Consider the following 22,676-nt stretch of genomic DNA (forward strand, 5'->3'; position numbering starts at 1 on the left):
GCATTAGTTCTGCTCAAACAATGATAGATAAGGGGAATACCAAATTAAAATTAGGGCCCAAACATAAATATATGACTGACATTGAGGCTTTGTAAGCATTAATAGACCCTGGTAATAAAAAATTGAAAAGCACCTCAGAAATAGATAAGCAGTTCTGTGTAATTTGTTGCTAACTCATTTTCAGTTGAAATTGAATTCAAGTCTTCTCTCCCATAATATTATCATCATTTTTATTTATTTATTTGTGTGAGAAATTTAAATTTTTATATTGTGACAGTTAAGAATTAATAAGACATGCATAAAAATTTATGTATGTATATTTTTTTATCAGTGGCACTAAAAAGTAACTTTTTCGTGATGTATGTGCAAACTTAAATCATTATATATATATATATATATATATATATATATATATATATATATATATACTATGTTTTTTTTAAATTGTGTTCTATATTTTTCAAAAAAATGTCCTATATTTTGTCAGTTGGTCACTTTGATTCTTGTAAATGGCAACAGATAAAAGTTTCATATCATTGAGCTTTCTCTGATCCGCCATGAACAATAAAATTGCTACAAAAATTTCAAAATGGATTCAAAATTTACTAAAAAGGGGCATATTTTCAATTCTGCGTAACTTGGAAGTTTCAATCAAGCTCTATTATATGCAAAAAATTTGTTCTTTCATTGATATCGGTGTTTTAAGTGGGTCAGTAAGTTTTCGCCCCCTAGAATCCTGAAAGAACGTGTATTCATTTTTTAATTTAATGTCTCTGGTAACTCAAGTCTTACAAAGATGAGACAGGACTTAAGAGAATCTTTGGCAAATTTTTATATTTTGTTCTACCTCTAACTCTTAGCCATTCCTGAGGTGATCATAAGTGAAAATACTTAAATTTAATTCATCTTTCATTGTTTATATATAATAAAACTGATTATATCTTGCTCAGATTCTGGCAAATAAACCCCCCTTGGTACAAGTACGGCCAAAAGAAGAATCATCACTCATTTCTGTTTAATTTCACTTGTACATCAAATTTTTTTCTGTATCCTTGTATTACTTCTTGAGATATAGCAGTCGCCATTGATCAAAAAGATCATTCAATTGCCTGTTCTGAAATTCAGTTGTTCCCTTGTTGCTTTTATTCACCTTTATGTTATTAAGTTAATCATGAATTCAAAAACCAATTCACTTCAATGATTTTCTTCTTCTCAGGCTCATAAAAATAGGAGATCTAGTGAAATATTTAAAGCTACTTTACGCTACCAAACTGCAGACTTTGATTCATTTGTTGGTTTGAAACGAATATCTCTGGGTGATAATGCAATTACTGATCAAGGAGTTTCAAAGTTGGTTGAGAGTCTTGAAGATGATCATTGGATTCAGGGTATGTTTTAATTTTCTTGTGATGTATTCTATTTTTGAAATTTGTTTATTAGAGTATTGATGCCTTCATTTTAGGTTCAAACTTTTAAACAGTGTTATAAAGCAGTATTACTCAACTCTCTTGAGTTTTATTAATCCCTATCTTTTCACTTTCTTCAAAATCATGGAATTTGATTTCTCTCTCCTTTTTCTCGTGATTTCAGAATGGAATAATCAAAAATGCACCAAAAAAGTAATAATGATCCCTTTTTTTGTAACTGAAAATTTTCTTATTTTTTGTTTTACCTACCACTTAGCAACACCACACTATTTCATATGTAATTTGAAAAGAATTGATTTATGAACTGCAGTTACAAAAACTGATGACCAGCAACATTGTCAGAGCTTGTTACAAGCTCTGAAAATAAAGTTAAAAGATTGAATTTAGCTGAAGATGTAAAATTATAATCAGAAGAAACAGCCAAAGTTTTTATGTGAATTAGGAACACTTCGTATAGTATCTTGCTCATGTGTCCCTTTTAAAAATATTCACTGTCAATTTGAAAAGCAGACTTTATTCTGTACTTCAGGCTATTTTCCCTTTCTATTCTTGTTTCTTGTGTATTCAGGACTGAAAATTTTCTAAGAACTTGTTTTATAAAATCACTAGCTGCACTGCCCGACTTTGCATGGTCTATCTCGAAAATTAAAGTTATGTCAAGTGAAGTTAATTAGAATGAAGGAGTTAATTAGAATAAAATTTAAGTTATATCATCAAGCATGAACATAAAAAAAAACTGCAACATTTCTAAACGGATTGCTTAAAAATAACCAAAAAAAAGGGACATTTTTAAATCCCCCGATTACAAGAAAAGCCTCAAAAAAAAAAAGCAAGAATTTTATTTTTTTCATATTCGAGAAAAAAATGCGACAGATCTTTCTTCTCAAGATTTTCTTCACGCTACAAATTTAAATACGAGCATTCTTCTCAACAATCAATTTCTAATTGATGGCTTACCTACATTTTAGCATGAAATTAGTTAAGAAGTTATAATTCAAGTTTTAATTACCTCAGAACATTGGAACAAATTTTATCTGAAGCAGAAAAATCAGGGGTTTCTATGAATATTTTATTCTATTTTGTGCCAGCATTTTTTTGCCCTCATAATTTAGAGAATGCATTTCCAGGTCCTAAAATTAAAATTCGAACAGTTCGGCACTTTTTTGACATTTGAAAAGCCCTTTATGTTTCTTTTTGGGTGCCCAAGTACCTCCCTGCCAAATTTAGCTCGAGATGCAAACTGTGGACTTGTATAGGGAACATACACACATACATATATATTCTTTGTTTTATTTATACAGAATTAAGTTTTTCATTAAATAGTGAATTCTCTTGTTAGAAAGGAACTGTATAATTCAAACAAACTCAACACTATATTTGCTTTAAAAGTTCTCCTTAAAATGCAAGAAAGATATGTTTAAAAAATGCAAATAAAACTCCTTGATAATATCAAAATATCAAATATCGTCGCCTCAGAGCAACAGTAATATATTTTAGTGTTATTTCTGGGATTAGATGTCTTAGTGTTGCTCTGAAATGACAATATACCTTTGCAGATGAAAAATCAAAACTGAGGATTGCATAAAATATAAAAAGGAAAAATTTTTGTCCTTTACATTTTAGAAAAACACGTATAGAGAGAGCTGCTTGTTTTTTGTTATTTGCACATATACGTTACACATGTTAAGCTCTACTTAATATTGTCACCGAGATTAAAAAATTTCAGTATTATGAACCAGGTACTGCAATGCCTATTAAAATGTGCTAGAAATGGAAAAAAAAAATGAGTACAGTAGAACCTCATTCATCCAGGTCTCCGGATTATCTGAATCAAATTTGTATAATAAAAAGAAATTTTTACAAAGAAAATTTAAAATTATTCTAGCAAAGAATGTAAATGTGAATACACTAAGCATTCTCTTTTTATTTTGGTTAAATGTACAGCTCATGAATAGTTTGTACAATGAATTATGTTACAATACAAATTCACTGAATCTGAACTATTATGATGAAGCTTTAGATTGACCGTGCTTAATTCTATCCGCCCACATGTTTGAACCAGAAGACAGTGGAATAATTCAAGTCTTTTAAACAGTTCTATGTATTCTTGATATAAAATACATCTTCTTTCGAAGTCTGCTTATTTAAAGATTTACTTGGTTTACAAACTAAAAAAAAAACATAAAAATTTTCAAGCCATTTTAAATGAAAACTAAGCTTAGGAAATCTCAAAAACAGCAACTGAGCACGGGTGCAACCAGAGGGACCCAGGCCTCTCCCTTAATTTGAGTCTCTGAATGTCAATTTCATCCCTAAAGTTACCAAAGATAGTTTGAAATTGCATTTTAGGAACTTCAATTTCAAAAAATTTCTTCTGGAGAGTCATTTTTCCCATCATTTTGACCAAAATCAGCTTTCGCCAACTAAACCATCTGAACTAAAGTGCTATTGGATTGTTGGACCTCCTCACTTAAAAAACTTACAACGTGAACCTTCAGTAAAAAAGGTTAGAAACCCCTGACCTAGATTATTCGGATCTTTAATCATCCGGATCACCTTTGATCTCAGTTAATCTAGATAAACGAGGTTGTACTGTATAACCACTTTTAAAAAATTTGTTGGTTGATTGTGAACAAAAAGCATGTAATCACAAATTGTTCAATTCTTCAAGTAATAGTTTAAACTTTGCAACAAAATACTCATTTTGGCCTTTATCAAAGACCATAGAAACTATCAACATTTTCTTAGAAAATATCTGTTGCACATGTTTTTCATGTGGAGACAATCTTTTAACTTTCAAGTGTTCATGGTTGGGTAACTACAGAAGTGTTACATGAAATACACCACCAGCTCAGTCATTCCAGCAGAAGTGTTATTCTCATAAATAGTCAATCAATCACAAGTTTTATGGTCTTGTGTTTGATGCCAGCTTTTTTTATTTAATTAAAATTTTTCTGAATTTTGTGTGAAAGATATTACTGCACAGTAAGTGTTGTGCATAGCAATTGTAATAAATAATATAGTCCCCAAACAAGACGATGTATAATTGACATTAATTGAAGTCATGATCACAAAAGAGCAAAAATTTCAACTTAGTTGATTCTCGTAATAAGGGATTGATAATGATACCCATAATCAAAATAAGGGGAAATGGCTGTATTGTTAAGCGAATGTTCTCAGCTAATCATTAGATCTTTAAGAAATGCACTTGCAGACCATTTATCAAGATAAATAAGTTTTTAACTGTTTAGCTTTGAGGGTGCACTGTAACTGGAACTGAAGGTACATAAAGTAAGGTTTTCACTGTACTTTGTTTATTTCTTAGCTTTGGACTTGTACAAGTGTGGAATCAGTAATGAAGGAGGCAGGCTACTTTTAGAACTATGTAAGAGGCAATCTGTGATTCAACTTATAGATCTCCGCTTCAGCAACATTGGTAAGTAAGTTATAATTGTAAATAAATCCCAATTCAATTAGATATGTGTAATAATTTTGTCCCATATTTGTTCCAGATGAAATGTTGTTGCGCAGAATCGGCCAGCAGTTGCATCTTAATAGTGCAGGAAAACAAAACAAGGTTAGCTTCTTTTTCTTTTTTTTTTTAATTATTTATACATGTAGTGATGATGTGGATTACTTGAAATACTTGATTCTAAAAAGTGAGAAATAACAATGTCGGAAAAGCACAAATTGCAGACTGCAAATTGTGTTTTTTTTTTTTTTTTTTTGACTTTTTTATTCCTTACTTTTCTGTTCAGCACAAAGGTGATTTATCTATCTTGATTCTAGTTTTTTTTTTCTTCTTCTTCTTCAAACCTTATCAGAACTTCGTTTCAAATCAAATTGCTAAATTTAGCTAATAGGGGACAGCATTAAATTTCGTGACATCATATACTATAGTCATATTGAAAAGCTATAAGCTTTAATGTATTGTAAAAATTATTAATTTCTGTTTTGAAGTAAATTAGCGCTATATAAAACCGTAAATTTACTCTATGTAAAGTATTATTTCAATAAGAAGGCATGGATGATTAAGGTTGAATTCAGTGACTGGGTGTGTGCTGTTAATAACACAATGAGAATACATGAAAAGAACTGTACTGCTAATCCTCGACAATGCACCATGCCACAATTTTAAAAAACTGTCTAGCTTAAGTATGGAATTTTGCCTCAACTCCACAGGAGATCTACCACCAATGGATGCTGGCATCATCAAATCTTTTAATGCCTATTACCGGCGATTTTTCGGTTGAGGAAATATATAAATGGTGATCATAAATGTGATGTTACATTAAAAGATGCAATTTACTTTCCAAAAAATGCTTGGGACTGTAAGTGAAGACACTATCAAAAACTGCTGGAAGCATATGGGACTTATAAGAGCCAATGCAATTGTTGATCAACAGATGTTTCAAAACCTTGCAGTTACAGTTTTTAATGAAACATTTCAATAAGCTAATGAGGTACTGGACCTTGAAATGAACACTGATGAATTTTTAAACATTGACTATTCCCAGCCTAAATTTGAAAAATTGACAAATAAAGAGACAGTTTAATTTACAGCTCCTGAAATATCAGAGCACAGCTAATCAGATTGTGACAACGAAGAGTTGGAACCTGAAATCATTGGTAAAGAAACACAGGATTACATGAAAAAACTAAGACTCTAACTTCAAATAAAACAATAAAACTGACAGAGAGATGATTAAAAAACATACTCAGGCTAGAGAAAAATGTGAATGAATTATGTACCCAACAAAAAATGAAAAACAAAGCACTGAAGATAGCTATTTTTTCAAACATTAAACTGACTTGTGCTGGTAAGTTTATCTCTTAAATATTTGTGTCCTATTTATTCTTTTGGTATTCATTTGCTATTATTATTCAAAGCTCATTTGGAAAGGAAAACACATGGTTTGAAATGTATTTTCTTAAAACCATGCATTTATTTATGAAGAACTGCTGAAAACTCTTTAAACTGCCACACTAGATTTTTACCAACTTTTGGCCGGTCGCTAAGATTGGCAGTTAATGAGGTTTGACTGTACCTATGTTTTCATATAATGTATTCATTGTCGCCTTCTGTGTATTATATTGTTAACACTATGTTTTCTTTCTTTAGTACAAAATGCTCCAAACTTGGGTGCCTCCCAGAATGGTATATCCAAAAGTACTTGCTAAAAAGGTAATTATTATTATTATTATTATTTTTTTGTTTATTCTAAAAAATTTTGTTCAAAACTTGTTGCACAGCAATCGTGATGCATGTAGTCATATTAAAGTCAAAATATCAGTCTCTCTACAACCAAAGATGAAGTTTTTATGGTGAAATTTTATGGGCTGCGTAGGTATCGAATGTTGTTGGGAAAAGAATTGTTAAATTTCTGTTTTCAACTGCAGTGCCACTGCCGAGCAGTTTCAATTAGAAAAATTTCCTTACATCATTCATTATGGAATATCACATTACTTTCAGTAAACTCTTTTGGATAACATAAAAAGCAGTAATAGCAAAAAAAAATTTCCTTTTATGATAGAGAGTGCTTTAGAGCCAGATGGTAATATTTCCAAAATTTCGGATTAAAGAAATGGACTCTTGATATCTTGCAAACATCGTTCTATTTTGTACAACCTTCCAACATTTGCTAGAAAATTTTCTAAAAGCTCTGAGCACTATCATAAGTATGACTTTTTAACTTTTTTGAGAGAAAAAAAAAGCAGATGACAGCTCAAGCTGTGTGTTTTCAGTTTTTTTTAGGTGAAAATTGGTGTTGCCTTATGTTCAAAAAAATGCTTTGAACTTCATCATGATTGAAATTAATTAAAAACAAATTTTTATAAAGAGTTGTTGTAATAAGTTTATATATCAATTAAAGTAGCGAAAATGGTTACACTTGAATGCGATGGAAGATGAAATTGTATGGCTTTAAATCATTACTTAAGCATCGTATTGTAGAAGAAAATATGGCACTCATGTCCTCTTCCAGTGTAGAGTCATAAGTGTTAAATAAAGTCTTGTCCATGTTATTTGTACAATTATTATGCTTAAAATTGATATTAAATAGATTTACATATTTGTAAACAGTTACTTTTTTCCCCGTAGAAAGTTTTGAAGAAACCACCTCCTGTTATGCAGATTGTTAGAGTGATGGAAAAGTAAGAATTTTGTACTGAAATATCAAATGATGTATTATTTATAAAATTTCCAGGTTTTATAGTTTTGCTTGCTTTCTTGTGTAGTGATTGCTATAATCAGATTATTTGGTTATTCAGGATTATTCAAGAACTGGCACATAACATTTCAGTTTCCAGTGATTCTTCTGAATGATCAGTTTTTGAGAAATTCATTTAATAGAGGGACACATTTTGGCAAGGAAAAAAAAGGAATTAAAAAAAATCATCTGTCAGTAACCACTTGAATTTTTAAAAATTTCACAAAAATTATGATCCCCTACAGAATTAAATAAATATTTTATAGTTTACATGTGCTTTCTCTTTTCAGAGACAAATTTTATACCACTCCTACTTCTTTTTTAAAATAATGTTTCTGATCCTTATTGCAGAGCTGCCAACTCTCCCATTTTTTAATCATTTCTCCCTGTTTTTCATTTTATCATCATTTTGTCGTAATTTATCGAGATTTTCATTTGTAAAAGGAAAATCATTTTTTAAAAACTTAATAGATGGCACTGCCACAGCTTCTCGATCTTTCCAAGACCCAATGGCATCACTGTTCTCTACCGTATATCATATACATGTGGGAAAAAGGTTTATGCAGCAATCTTTTAGCATCCGTTTCTCCTTTTTCTGAAAATTTCCTGAATTGTATGCTGTGCAATGCCTATTGAGTTAAAATTCAAAGATATTTTTGGCATCCCTTGTTTCCAGATGCCCCCCCCCCCCCCCGGTTTTGAAATATACTGTAGTAGTAAATATACTTTATTTTACAACTAGTATTACATATTTTTTCTTGTAACTACATTGACATAGGTGTCTTCGGGCTAATGGTATTAATATAAATTGTATTAGTGTTTTTTTTTTTTTTTTTTGAGTAAATTAATGTGTGATAAAACTTCTGTCAATTGCATGCTATTTTACCAGGAATCTTTTAGAACTCTGAGATGTTATCGATTTATATATTACATCAGAGCAAAAAATACTCGATAAAAATCATATTTTTTCCCCAAATAACATTCTTAAATCCCGTTTTCTTCCTTGACACTTTGACTCAATCTCCTGTTGTTGTTTTTTTTTTTCATTTCATAAGGGTGGCAGGTCTGTTATCCCTAATTTCAACAGAAGAAAAAAATGCTAAGAACACATTATTTAGCACTTTTACTTTTAAAAAAAAGTGGTGACTATCTCAAAAACGTCGCCATTAAGGGGTTATTCTAGTCTAGAGGCTTAATTTTAAGGTGATTTTACAGGTGTAATAGAAAAAAAAAAACAGCAGATAATTTCACTATCCATTTTTATCAGTTTTTTATTAATACTTTAAATGTATAAAAATGCACAATAGTTGAAAAAAAATTCAAAATTGTAGTTGGAGGAGGCTGGCAAAGTGGGGACTCTAAAAAAAGGGGAGTCTCCTGGTTGGCGTGATTCCAAAAAAAAAATTCCAATTTTGAAAAAAAAAGTTCATTTTTTGGCTTCTTTTTTTGGACTTGAATATTTTTAAAAAAATAATAAAAATCAAAAATTTTAACCCCTTCGTGGGGACAATTTTGATAGTACTAAGAAAGTCTCTACCAAATTTCAAGTAAATTGGTGTATTAGAACCTGAGGTATCTTGTCGACCGTATCGGAAAAACTAGTTTCAAGAAAAACCGCTTTTAAAGTTTGCAGTCTCATTTCAGTAAAAGAGTTTATTTCAACAAACTTAATTGTAACTCCAACAATAATTTGAATTTCCATAAATCCTCTTAGAAGCTTATTCTTAAAGGTCTAAACTCTGAGAATATGAAGGGAAAAATATTAAATTTTTTTTGAATTTCTAGACTAGAAAAACCCCTTAATAAAATTGCTAATTCATGGCAACTAAGAATTTTCCCAGTATTGCCATTAATCTTCAAACAATTATATATTCAGTTGGTTATGCTAGTTATCAAATGTTGATTTTAAACTGAAGTTTTGAGATCAACAAGAATTTTTCTGCCCAATGTTGTGATGAATAGTTGTGAAAATACTGAAGCATTACTTAAGCTTTGTGCGCTTTATAACAAATATTCTTTACAAATGATATTTTTGGTGTGAAAATTTTCTATAAAATAATGTTTTCATCTTTTATTGAAATTTTAAGGCATACATTTTTTGCTTTTCATATTTATCTCACCTGTGCTGGGTAGTTACTCTGTTTTAATATTAATATTATTATTATGCTCTTGTGTTGAAATTTTATTTATTACCAGTTTATTTAGCTTTTAAATATTTCATTTCGATTTTTTTTCCCCAGCCCTAATGATGTTGATTACTCTACCATGTCCATTTTTCAAAAAGCTTCAAGTATGTTAGATGTTGGCTGCCAAACAGATCCTTTTGATGATCCATTATGTGATGAACTTATAATTGTAAGTACAATGAGGAGAAACTGGAAAATGACTGTTTTTGCAATAATGTGATTAGAAACTATATGTTGTCTTGAAAATTGTTAGTATTGTTTTATATTTGCAAGAAACCTCTATTTCAGTGCGTAGAGATATTCTCCCATGGGAAAGTAAAGATCAGTATGTGCAGAAATGAGTTTCTGAGATAGTTGAAGAAACACATTTTGGATTCCCCATATTAACAATAAGGAAATGTTGGAGTTTTACATTTTTTTGTCCTAATTTCCAAAGGAAACTAAATGAGCAAGCTTTACCATAGAGCTCAAAAGCAATAGATAACAAAAATGCAAAAAATAAAAAAGGAAAAATTTGCGGATGCAATACTTTACCATCCCATGCAATATTGATTGGAACCACTGAATCAATTTCTGCTACGTCATTGACACATACTTTGAAACCAGAAGCACCCACTTTACTTCTTAAAACATGATTTGTTTAAAGATTTTCGCTTCTGGCGTCCCTGTTGAACATTTCAGAAAACTGGCAAGCCTCTGACATCCATGTAATTGTTGATGTACAGGGCTGTTAGTCTCACCCCATCAATTTTTTTTTAAACTTTTTATTTCTGCAGAAATATATATTACTAGCAAAAATACCCGGCGTTGCCTGGGTCAGTAATAATTATGAGAAACAATTGTCACTTGCATTTGTTTTCTGTTTTAAGTTAAAACAAACCTGTGTGACATAATTAAAAATCAAGCTTCTTCCTTACTTATAAAACTAAAACAGCAATAAGTATAAAGAACAGTAGTAATTTAGAAACAAAAGCACGATATTTAAGCATATCCAAATTTGAAGAATTTCCAAAATATGAAATTAATCTTCACATGTTCAAAAAGATTAATCAGTCAATACCTTTTTTTTAAACATGGAGTCTAAAAATTTCTCTATGGCTACCGGTCACTGGCAACTATTTGAAAAATTTAATTTTCTGCTCTACTAGGCTCTCTAGCCATTTTCTTATTACTTCTATGATTTGAAGTGAAATTAAATATAAATGTTGAATTGCATAAGTAAAGCTATCACTTAAGCAGTAACTTGTCCCCCCCCCCCCCATGTGCAGTTATCAAATAGTTTCTAAGAGAGCAGGAAAAGGAAAAAAGAACCTCAAAGCTGCTAAAGAAGAACAGTTGGGAGGGGAAAAACTACTCTTGAACAAAACAAATGAAACGTTATAAATATAAAATTTTGAATAGTTTTCTGTTATTTCTTTGCTGACTAAAATGGTCTTTATTTAAGATATAGTTTAATACTTTTAAAGCAAGCTTAATGTAATGTTGGTAGTCATTCCCTTTAGGTTTCATATCCAAGGAGAACATTTTTTTTTTTTTTTGCTTAAGTTGCAGAATTTTGGATCAGGAATCACAGCACTAATTGAGAGGGAAAGCACCAATTTTCTTAGAACCCGTTCGGCTAGTTACCTGTTCTGTCCATGTTCTACATGCATGTAGTACTTTTCATGGATTTTGCTTCTATATCAGTTTAATTTAGTCAGGGGTCTGGCCAGAGGAAATTTGGGTCCGTTAACGGACCCTTCACAAAATTCGGATCAAGCAAAACGTGTCTTAGTATGTGTTCCTACTTTCTGTTACAATGTGATTTTTCATTTTTTCTCTGATTATTGGTGATTTCTTTTAGGGTGAAGCAAAGAAAATGCGCAAATCTCTTTTAGGAGAACTAAAAGTACGACGGTACTTAACACAAGAAATCGAGAAAGTGAGTTAAATATATTTTCTAATGCATTGCTGGCAACTAGATTTGTGTTTCCTGATTAGCAAAGTACACTCAACAACTGCAAATATTGGTAAAACTGTAATAAAAATTAAAGTATAAAAAATTGAACAGATTTGCTTTTTTCAATTCATGAAAAACATTTGCACTATTAATGAAAAAAACCTTTTTAAATGATGCATTATTTTTGAAATTTGATAAAGAATTGAGAAAATTTTCTTGTCCTCCCCGTCCCTCCAAAAAAAAAACACCGTTGAAAAATAATTTGACAGTTCTTATAAATTAAAAAAGAAACCTTAACTTTTAACAGATATTAACCATGACTTTAGGTGAGACCCCATAGTACCAAAGACGTCTTGATTGCACCTTCCAAAGTAAAACAGCTTGATTTTTAGCTGAGATTATCTATTAAAAATAACATGGGCAGACCTCGTGACCAGTTTTGCAATTCAAATTTTTTGTTCTTTGTACAGAACAAAATATGTTTTAAGTCTTTCGTCAAAGTTTAAAAAAAAAAATAAAACGAGTAAAAAACTCAGTGATATAAATTTGTTTTAAAAACAATGTGACATTTTATTGGCGGCTCCGTACCAACTTTGACTGTTCCCAGGGGTCTGGCCAGAGGATATTTGGGTCCGTTAACGGACCCTTCACAAAAATCCGATCAACCAAAACGGACCTTTCACAAAATCCCGATCAAACAAAACGGACCTTTCAGAAAATCCCAATCAAACAAAACGGGACCCTTCACAAAATTCTGATAAACAAGATCGGATCTTTCACAAATTGTTTATTGAAAGAGCAAAAACAAAATAACGCATATTTCTGTGTATAAACCGATAATTTTTGGAGCCTTTTTTGAAGTCAAATTAGAGGGATCAGCTTATACTAAATCGGCTAATTTTGAGAAGAAAAAAAAATCGGCACGCTTGCGATGTTTCTGCAAGTGATAAGTAATTGCTACTGCCAAATAAATATAATGGTTTGTTTTATCACAGCTAATTAGCAGCTGTGTTGTTGTAAACTTTTCTGAAAAGGCATTGGTAAGCACTTTTCTCCCCCCCCCCCCCGCTCATGATTTAATAAACAATTAAACAATAATAATATATATCTGCGAAATGAACTTAGAACTGCAAAGGGATAGATAGTAAGGGTGGGGAAAAAATATGATCTCTTCAGATAGGGTTATCAACTTCAAAATTATCACCACTTAGCAGCGTCTGGCGTTAAACCTTTATAATGACTTGATTAGAAAATATTCTTATCATTTTACCAGCTTGTCAATATTTGCGTTTTTGCGTTGCGGTGCGATGTTTAATTGTTATTTTGGAAGAAAATTATATGGGTTTTGATTTTTCGATGTTACCAAGGATGATTAACTTTAAATAAACTCTTTTAATTACCGTTTTTTTTTCTTTAGATGTCTGCATTTTGAAAAATGCAATCTTTTAACATCCGATATGAGAATCATATTTTGTTCTTTTTTCAAGCTAACTTCGCTTTATTAGGATGCAAATAAATGAAAAGTCTCTTTATTTTTGTGGAACTCTCATTTCAAGTTTTTAAAGCAAAATTCCATTTTCTGTTATGAGTCAAAAATTAAAATGCTGAATAGATTTTTTTTTTTTTTTTTTTTTGCGTCAACTGTGTCTACAGATATTAATGAAATGTTTATCATAGGACCCTAAAGTGCAATTTAAAAATAATTTTATCAAAAATATTTCTTTTACAAGCCGTTTTTATACTTTTGATGCCTTCACTTTGAGAATTGCAATCTCTTTGCATCCGCTATGGGAATCCGATTTTTCGCATTTTTAATGTTTATTAGGCTTTGTTAAGAGGTAAACAATTAAAATATCTTTTTTTTTTGTTAAAATCACGGAATTTATAAGTTTTTAACAAAATTCTGTGCTTTTTAAGAGTGTCTTGGGTCAAAAAGTTAAATGCTGAACCCTATTCTGAATTTTATTTAATTTTTTGTTACAGTTATTGTAAATATTGTACAGAAATATTTCTAGTATAATTTAACATAATGTAGAATGGTAGATAAATATTGATACTTGAGAGAGCGATGCCCCCCCCCCCCCCCCGCTAAATATCAGATAAACACTCCAGAATGATTTTTTCGACATAGAAGAGTAAAACACTCAACTTTAAATTTAATTGATGCAGTATGTGCCATCTCTAAATTCTAAAATTTCGTTTTAACAATTTTTTTTTCTTGCGAAATTGTTTGATTTTTCACAAAAAACGGACCCTGTGAAAAATCCTGGACAGACCCCTGGTTCCTTGTTCCCTCGTTTTGAGTTCAGTTTTGCTCCGTGTTAAAAGCAAGAACTCTATAGGTATTTAGTATTATGGGGGTAATGATTTTTATCAAAAAAAAAAAAAAAAATTCCTTTACTTAAGGATTTTTAATGAGTAGAGATTTTGAGAGTCCTTACAGGAAAACTCACAGTTGCAAAAACGAAATATTTTCATACATGAACATGAAAACTGGGTGTTTGATCATTTTTTAAACATGTTTATTTCATTTTCCTTCCTTAAAATGAAAAAAAGAAAGAAATCCCCCTAAAATTTTGATAAAATGCTCTGGAGTTTACTCTGAACTTCTAAATTTTTACCTGGCGGATTTGAATGTTTTATCATGTATAAAAACTTTGCCTGTTTTAAAACTTTTTTTTAACTTAAAGGTTGTAGTAATTAACTTCAAAAAAGTAATAGTACAGTGTTGAAACTCGAATCCGGAATGCTCGGTGCTAGGGATCAAACCTGTCCAGATTTCGTAATTTTCCGTATTTTGTATTCTAAATAAATCGATAATTGGTGAAAACTCTCCTATCGTGCTGTGAAACGTTTTTCCTGTTCATGCTAAATTTCTTTTATTTTTTGATCAATTGTACTGTATAACTTCGATTTAATGATTCCCAATTTAGCAATTTGATCAATTTAATGTGACATTTTACTGGTACAAATTTGACTGCATTGAATATGTATGTTCCTCGATTTAACGATATCCTTGATTTAACATTAACTTTTTCCAGTCTCGTGACAATCGTTAAATCGAGGTTATACTGTATACTTTAATATGCTAGAACAGAAGTCAGATAAATTGCAGCGGTGTGTAGTCCACAGATGTTGCTTTTTATTATTGTACAGTGTGCTGTTTCGATTCAATACGTAAATCATATTTTTACTTAATTTAATTTTTTACTTTTGTTCAATAGGCTTTGTATTATGAGAAAAAAAATTATAATTAACCAAAAGTGTATGTTAAAAGATTGCTGCACAATTACAACACATTAATTTTTTTTTTATTTAAAAAAAAGAGCTGAGCTGAAATTACTATGTTTTGAACAAGTGATTGCCTAACCTTAACAGTTTTGAATCTTTGAAACTTAAAAAAAGTTTTTTTTTTAAAATATTTAAAGGAAAAAGGGGGATTCAAAATTGGGCTACTATTGTCATTATTTTAATTTCCGATTTTTCAGTGCTACCAGAGTTTCTAATGATTAATTTCAATTTCTACATAGGCTTATTTAAAAGAATCCTTTTTTCTTTTATTTTGTCAAATATGATCATGCAAAATCTCCCTAATTTTACGCATAAGTCTCCCTAATTTTCAGCTTTCAATGTTGGCAATTATATACTTTTAAGTATAATCTAATGCTGTAGTAAATATTAAAAACAGCATCTTGTAACCAATTTCCTTAAAAATAAAAATTACAAGTTTTTTTTTTAACAACTTTTAAACTTGTTGTACTTTTTTTTTTTTTTTTTTTGAAAGTAACCTTACTAGGATGAAGAATGCCTGTTGATGCCCGCTATCTTTTCAATTCAGCTGTCCAGCTGAATGTCCTTCATCTTTTTTATTGATGTAGTGTGCCTTTGTTTCTGATTTTCGAATGTGCAGAAATGTCTCAACAAATATTCTCTTATTTGCAGTACATGAATGAAAATAAGCATCTTCGGAATGAGTTAAGGAAGATCTCAGATCATTGTGGTGCTGTTGTACTGGATAAGGATACCTATCTCGATATCCGAAGAACTTTTGAGAGGTTCAAAAAGTTTTTAGACATCATGAAAGATTATGGGTATGTGAAAGATTTTTTCTTCATATGGAATTATTGTTATCCTGATAAAGGCATTAGTGTGGGGTGAAAACGTTCTCTTTTGAGCATCATCGTACCTTCCCCAAAATATTTCCAACACTTGCCTGAAATGAATTTTTATGCAAATTTCAATTTTAAGTGGGATGAGGTAATGAAAAGGAGTTTAAGTATTAATTTAATGGGAAATCAATGTAACAAAAGGAAAAGATCATGTACTGTAAACTCTATTAATTGCGGTCTTTCACACTTTCAAAGAAAAAACTGATGATTAGCTGAATATATATAAATGTGCAAATTTAAACTTAGCAAGTGCAAAATCTATTGTTTCAATACCATATCTTAGCTTACTTTCTCTGTCATAATGTCCATGTTTTAATTTGGCTTTTTAATTGTTGCCAAAAGCAATGGAAAAATAATAATAATTGTAAAGTTAGTTTTGTTAATAAATTTAAGAAATTAATTTCGAAACTGAGCTTAAGCAAGCATATATTTGTGGATTTTGGCCATTTTAAACTTTTCAAATAATGCAGGTTTTCGAGTTTTCTTTGATTTAAGTCAAGTCATCATTTCAAAAGCGTTTTTTAAGGGGGAGATCCCACTATGCTTGTTCAAATTGCTTTTAAATTTGAGCATACAAACTTGCATTATTTAGAACAGATAATGGTAAATATAAGCTATACTCTCTTCATGCGCAATACATTTATATTCAAATGTGAAACCTGTGTAAGTTGACCACTTGCGGTGCACTACTTTAGTGGTCAACTTAAACAGGTGGTCAACTTACAAAGGTTGATTTATATGATAAGGGCTAATTCCGTGCCTGAAAAAAGAGGTCAACTTAGTCAGGTGGTCAACTTACAAGGGTGGTCAACTTCACAGGTTTTACTGTAATTGCCATTTTTGTATTTTAATAAACATGTGTAGTTGGTAAATATATTTTAAATTTCAAAAAGTTTTGCAAATTCATTGTAAAAAGAAAATAATAGTAAGATAAAGTAAAAAATATATATATTTTTTAAATTCTAAAGATTATTTCTATAAGCTTGGTTTGAATTAAAAATTAAATTATTGTAGTCAGTGTCTTCATTTATTGTTATCACTTTTTCATAAACTTTTAAATTTTCCCCTGCTTTTGTTCCTCAATCAAAAAAATACAAAGACAAATCCTGACAAGACTAACTTTCTGTGTGGCATTTTGTGGTTTTCAATAGTAAGACAAACGTTTTCTAGGAATGAAACACGAAGAAGTTTGTTCTCTTTGACCACAGACTCCCCTAGATGCCTTTCGTTTGCACATTAAAAAAATCAGTCACTGGATATGTTGTAGACAGGACCTCCGTTATTGCAGGTAGTGGTCTCCTTCCACTTTGAGAGAATTAATGTAACTTGCGGGAAAACAAGTTTCCTTCTTATTAGTAAAGCAGAAGCGTTTTCTCCCAGTCCAGTTACCTTAAAACCTGTACTCTAAACGGTCAAACATTTAACCCATGGTGGAAAAGAGCAATGATCTGTCAAGGAAAAAAAATTACATTTTAAAATGCTTCGACAATTTACCCATGCTTAATCAAAGAGATGCTGCAGCACAGTAAAGAACTTTCAGCCATTACTTTGTAAGCTGCTAAAGAATTGTGATGAGACTGAAAGCGAAGTGAAGCTAAATGAGAATTTAAACAAGCAAAACCATGCTGTAAAACATAGAAAAGCTGTATCTGCATTGAAACTGTAGTTTAGGAGTGTCAAAGAAAAAGGTCATATTTTATTTCACATATTACTATGTTATTAAAAATTGCATAATTCAGCTTTAACTTTTTGTGATTCAGACATTGCCGTTCTGTTAATTTAGTAATTTATGATTTAAAACTGCGTTTAGTTGAGTCATTGAGATTTTAATTTGAGCTTACAAAAATAAATGTTCCTAAATTGGAGAAAAAAAAATCATTATTTTGTGTCTCCTGGATTCTTTTCGGTTATTGTTATCAGTTGGCTATTGTTATCAAATTGTATTTGTCCCAAAGTGATCACATAAAGCGGTGCCTACTGTATAACAATATTAAGACTAACTACAATTTTTGAGTGTTGTAATCATGAAATCATATGCTTGTTTTGTTTCATACTTTCTAGTTCAAAACAAGCCCATAGAAATAACCTTTAAAAATTAAAAAACTTTTTTTTTGTATTTTGTTAAACATTCCTATTTCTTCCACTTCCAATGAAATCAAACCAGGGAAAGTTAACCAAAAACCAAAAGCTGACTAGTTTAAACCTGATTTTTCTATCTACAATACTTACTGTTTTAGATCTACATTATTTATTGATTTTTAGATCTGCATTACTTATTGATTTTTAGATCTACATTACTTACACATTTTAAAATCCACGCAACTTATAAGCATAAAAGAGTAACCTGACTAGTTTTGCTTGAAACAATTCAAGCAAAATTGTCCTCCTCTCCGCCTTTATACGTTTTTAAAATTGATTTTTCAACAACAGCAATCAGAGACATTGCAATGCTTTATAAAGTTTTAAATACTTGTTTTATGAGGAGAGAAAGATATATTTTATTTTAAATCACACTTTTAAATATTAAGATATTAATGTAAGATTTGTTTCAAAATGATCAAAGTTTTGAGTTTTCATTCCTATTGAATTTTGAGTGGCATATTCCTGTATTATGTGAATAAATAAATATTTAGCTAACTCGAATTTTTCAAAAAATATTTAAGACCTTTTTAAATTCCATGGACCTTATCAAAAGTATCCCTTCCCCGCCTTCTTAACAGTCCCCTTTTCCACCCTTCACCCTCTGAAAAAAGGAATTTTTCTTTGTAATTATTACTATGTACAAGTAACAACATAATTAGTTTTTTAGTTTTTTTTTCTTAAATCAAAGCAAACTTTACTTTTCAATTAATTGAATCCTGTTTCTTGCTATGCAGGCTTTGGGACTTCATCAGATTACTTGGAATAAATGAAGAAGCTGAAATTGTGTTAATACAGGATGATCCAGAGGCTAAAATGCAAGTCAAAGTAATTGAGCAGAAGCTAGATGCTGCAGATAATCCTGCTGGACCATTTAGCTGTATAAAACTCAGTAAATTAGCCAAAAAAGCCCCTGATCCTGAGCCAGAGAAATTCTGCCCATGTCAAAAGCACGACAAAAGACAAATGCCTTTCGATCCTCATACCCAGTGCCAAACTACTGCTGGATATGCTGTGCCAACACCTTGCACACGACCAGCACAGACGGAAGTCAAGAAAGTTAAAACTAATGTCAGCTCTACAGAAAAAGGTTCTGTACTTAAAATGTTTAAAGAACTGCGCGAAAGAAGCTATTGTAAAGAAAGTGTTCCTAATCAGGAGCAGAAGCCAGAAACTAGGAGGAAACATGATTCTGGGTCTGATTTCAAACACTGCAAAGATTGCCCGAAATGTCACATATGTATTAAACAGCTGTCACCATCATCCATCCCTGAGAAGTTGAGAGATTTCAAATGTCCTGCTGACTTCATTAAAGTTGTAAAATCTGAATTGGAAAAATGTCCTCACAGACCAGTACAAACCAGCAATCCATGTAAAATGCCAGATTCCTGTCAGAAGCCGCCAAACACATTTTCTCAAGGGCCTCTGCTAGCTTCCGATGAACACAGAAGGAAAGCTGATAACTATATTCGGAAGAAGGTCGCTCAGCAGCGTCTGTCTGGGGAAAAATTGGAAAGGTTGTTGACTGAGAAGGCAGCATTGGCAATGGCTGCCCGAAGCAAGAGCGTGGACTTAGGCCAATCAAATGTTACTCCAATCCTGATCAGAAAGGAGTTGTCCGAAGAGTCTATTTCTGGTGCAAACAATTTTTGTTCAGTTCCTTTGTGCAATTCTTCAGTTGCATCAAATCAGTCGTTGAAACGTCCATCTGAGTCATCCCAGAGTGGTAGAAATGCTGCCGATCTTGAGTTTCCACAAGAAACATCTCATAGAATATTTTTGAATCCTCAAATGTTTACGGAGGAAGATATTGCAGAAATCAAAGATCTAACTATGAGAGGTGTGCCTCTGTTGTCAAACAGTGAGAGTTCTTTGTCTGATAGGTCATCATCATCTCAAGAACAACTTGCCAGCAGTGGAAGGAGTCTTTCTAATTCATCATCTGAGAAATCTAACTGTCAAAATCAAAAATCAAAATCCAAAAGCAAGTCAAAGTATGGCTCATCTGCACCATCTCTCCACAATGAAGAACAAGTCTCTAAAAGTTATTTAGAAACTGTCAGTGATGACTCAACAAGTAAGGATGCAAAATCTTTCTCTGAGATTGAAGTCTCTTCAAAGACCTTGTCCAGGAAAAAGTCGGAAACCGAGCAAGGGAATAGTGCAAGTCATAGCAAACATTCTGTTCCTCCCAAAAATGAAAATCACTCTTCCTCTTCTGGGAAACGCAATTCAAAAGCTTCAAAAAACAATTTAAGCAAGCATTCCAATAAATCATCTAAAAGTGAGCAACCAAGAAATGCTCCCAAAGGGGCAACAGCCAATGCTAAAGTTGCTAGTCAGAAGCTTGAACAGAAAAAGCAGGAAGATTCTTCTGTTCCATCATTGAGCGATATTACATCGGTTTCATCTCGTGCCATTAATACAGACTCTATCATGCATCAGATCTCTGAATAACAAAATGTGAAAAAATGTTTATGTATTCATGCTATTTTTTGATTATTTCTCTACTTGTCATGTACCAATTAAGTAAAAAGTTCATTGTAAAATAGAAATGCTTTTTTCTTTCACTCCCTACAAAAATTCCCTCAATCTGCTGTTTAAAAAGAAACGCAGCACAATGGTGCCTGATACCTATGTTGTGCTGGGAAGTTGATTTTTTGTTGTTCCCTACTATATTCCTAGTATTTTTTGGTCTTCATAATTGGTTATCCAGGATTCTTGTTTTTTTTCCTCCCAAAAAGAAGACCTTCTGCAGTACTCTCTCAATACAATGTCTGAAATTGCAGAGAAACCCAGGAATAGGGATGTAAAATTGTAAAATATCTAGAAATTTTAGGCGATGAAAAAAATGTTTTTGGTATTTACATAAGTCTTTTGTTTTGCTGGCACTCTCCTTGAAATTTTCGAAGTTCTAAAAACACATTTGCGACTGTCCACTCAGACCATGGCACAACAGCCCGGAAAAATCCTTTCATTAAGTAGATTGATTTTTTACTTTTCTCTCGATTACATTGTCAAAACAAAAATCCTCTAATGTTGCGGATTAAGTTGAATTGCGGAAGAATGAAAATGTATGATGGTGCAATAATGTGCAATTTCTGTTATTTTTTTAATTAACTTTCATTTAATCCGATGCTCGTATAACTTAGAAATTGGGTTTCATACACGAAAATTAACCTTAATGTTTTAGGAAAATTTTAGGATAAAATAAGATCATTTTTATACATCGAATTTTTTGCCGGAAATTTGCTACTTCGATATATGTAGGTCCGACTGTATATAGTCTTTAAATGCTTGTTCACTCCACGAATTAGTGGATAACTCCACAAATTAGTGCTGTCACTGATTGTTCTCAGGATTTATGATTTATCACTACTTTTCGGTTGACTTTGAAATGTTAAAGAAAATTAACCAATAAAGAATAAGCAGAGCTGGAAATGAATAGAAATTTTATGAATCACAAAAATATTGCTCACTTTAAGCCAAGTTTACTCATTAAGCGAGTTATTCTCCCGTATACTTAACATTGTACCAACCGTGTATTTCTGGTTTCCTCGCTAAATTCGGTTCACGTTAAAACGGTGCTCGTTATGAGTGAGTTCTTCTGTATCTCTATAAAAAGAGCAGTTCTTGAGTTTGTCACCAAAATGTTTTTGACATTGTAACTCTAAGAACTCAGTTTTCAAAAATACTTGGTGATGTTAAGGGAAGGAGAGATTCACCTCGCCCCCCCCCCCCACACCAACTGAATTTTTATTAATTTGTATAGTCTAAAAATAGCAGTTTATACAATTTTTGGTTATGCGGAAAGGGGTTCAGGGACGCTTTCCTTTTTTGAAATTGAAGGGCATAACATAACAAAGAAGGGATCTTCATTAATATTTAGTCCTTCCTGTTCTAGAAGAAAGGCATATGCAGAGGTGTTTGTGATCCATTTCCGGAAATTTTGGGTTGGCATTTCCGAAAATTTTGGTTAAAATTGAAAAATTTTATGAATACAAAAAATAAATAAACTTTAAAATTGTATTTTTAAATCATTTTTGTAAGCATATTTGCAGAATTTTTACTGCCGAGGGGGTTTCTGGCTTCTGAAAATTCCACTGTAAATATAGTTGCAAAAAATCAATACGATGTTTGGTAATGTTAGAAGGAGAAGAAATTCGGTGGCGAATCCTCGGGATTTTTTTGGAATTGAAATGCGAAAAACGCGCTTGTAGGCCATCTTTGGCACAAGGGAGGAGCGATCAACCCTCCTTTGAGCCAAGACGTGAGCACGGGGGTCACCAGGGGTACCGCGGTACCCCCATTAGCTCAGAGAAAGAAAAAGGAAAAAAAATTTAAAAAAAAAAAAAGCGAAAAGAATAGAAAATAATAATTTAAGATGCGGTCGAGTCATTGCGAGAGGAGGAGGAGGAGTTGAGTGGTAATTGTCCTCCCCCTGACTCCCTTAAATGACAGGCCTCAGACCTGAATGCAGTGGTACCCCCCATTACTGAAGCTCTGCACAAGCCTCTTCCCTTGAGAGACCTGCTTCACTGGCAATTTTTCCGAATTGAAGTCCTAAAATGCAAGTGTAGGACCTTTTCGGTGATGTTAAGAAAAGG

The 22,676-nt window shown here is 31.7% G+C and overlaps 1 protein-coding gene across 1 annotated transcript in view; it reads left to right on the plus strand.

The window, feature by feature from the left end:
- Positions 1-20,620, plus strand: part of LOC129229674 (centrosomal protein of 78 kDa-like) — a 37,022-nt gene extending 16,402 nt beyond the window's left edge. The window contains exons 6-14 of the mRNA XM_054864031.1: positions 1,217-1,388; positions 4,753-4,863; positions 4,940-5,004; positions 6,550-6,612; positions 7,528-7,580; positions 9,877-9,991; positions 11,666-11,743; positions 15,704-15,852; positions 18,807-20,620. Coding sequence (XP_054720006.1) covers positions 1,217-1,388; positions 4,753-4,863; positions 4,940-5,004; positions 6,550-6,612; positions 7,528-7,580; positions 9,877-9,991; positions 11,666-11,743; positions 15,704-15,852; positions 18,807-20,526 — 2,526 coding nt within the window. The 3' untranslated portion in view covers positions 20,527-20,620. The remainder of the gene's footprint in view (positions 1-1,216; positions 1,389-4,752; positions 4,864-4,939; positions 5,005-6,549; positions 6,613-7,527; positions 7,581-9,876; positions 9,992-11,665; positions 11,744-15,703; positions 15,853-18,806) is intronic.
- The last annotated feature ends 2,056 nt before the right edge of the window (positions 20,621-22,676 follow it).

This window comes from Uloborus diversus, chromosome 9 (assembly GCF_026930045.1).
Source record: "Uloborus diversus isolate 005 chromosome 9, Udiv.v.3.1, whole genome shotgun sequence".
NCBI classification, from domain to species: domain Eukaryota; kingdom Metazoa; phylum Arthropoda; class Arachnida; order Araneae; family Uloboridae; genus Uloborus; species Uloborus diversus.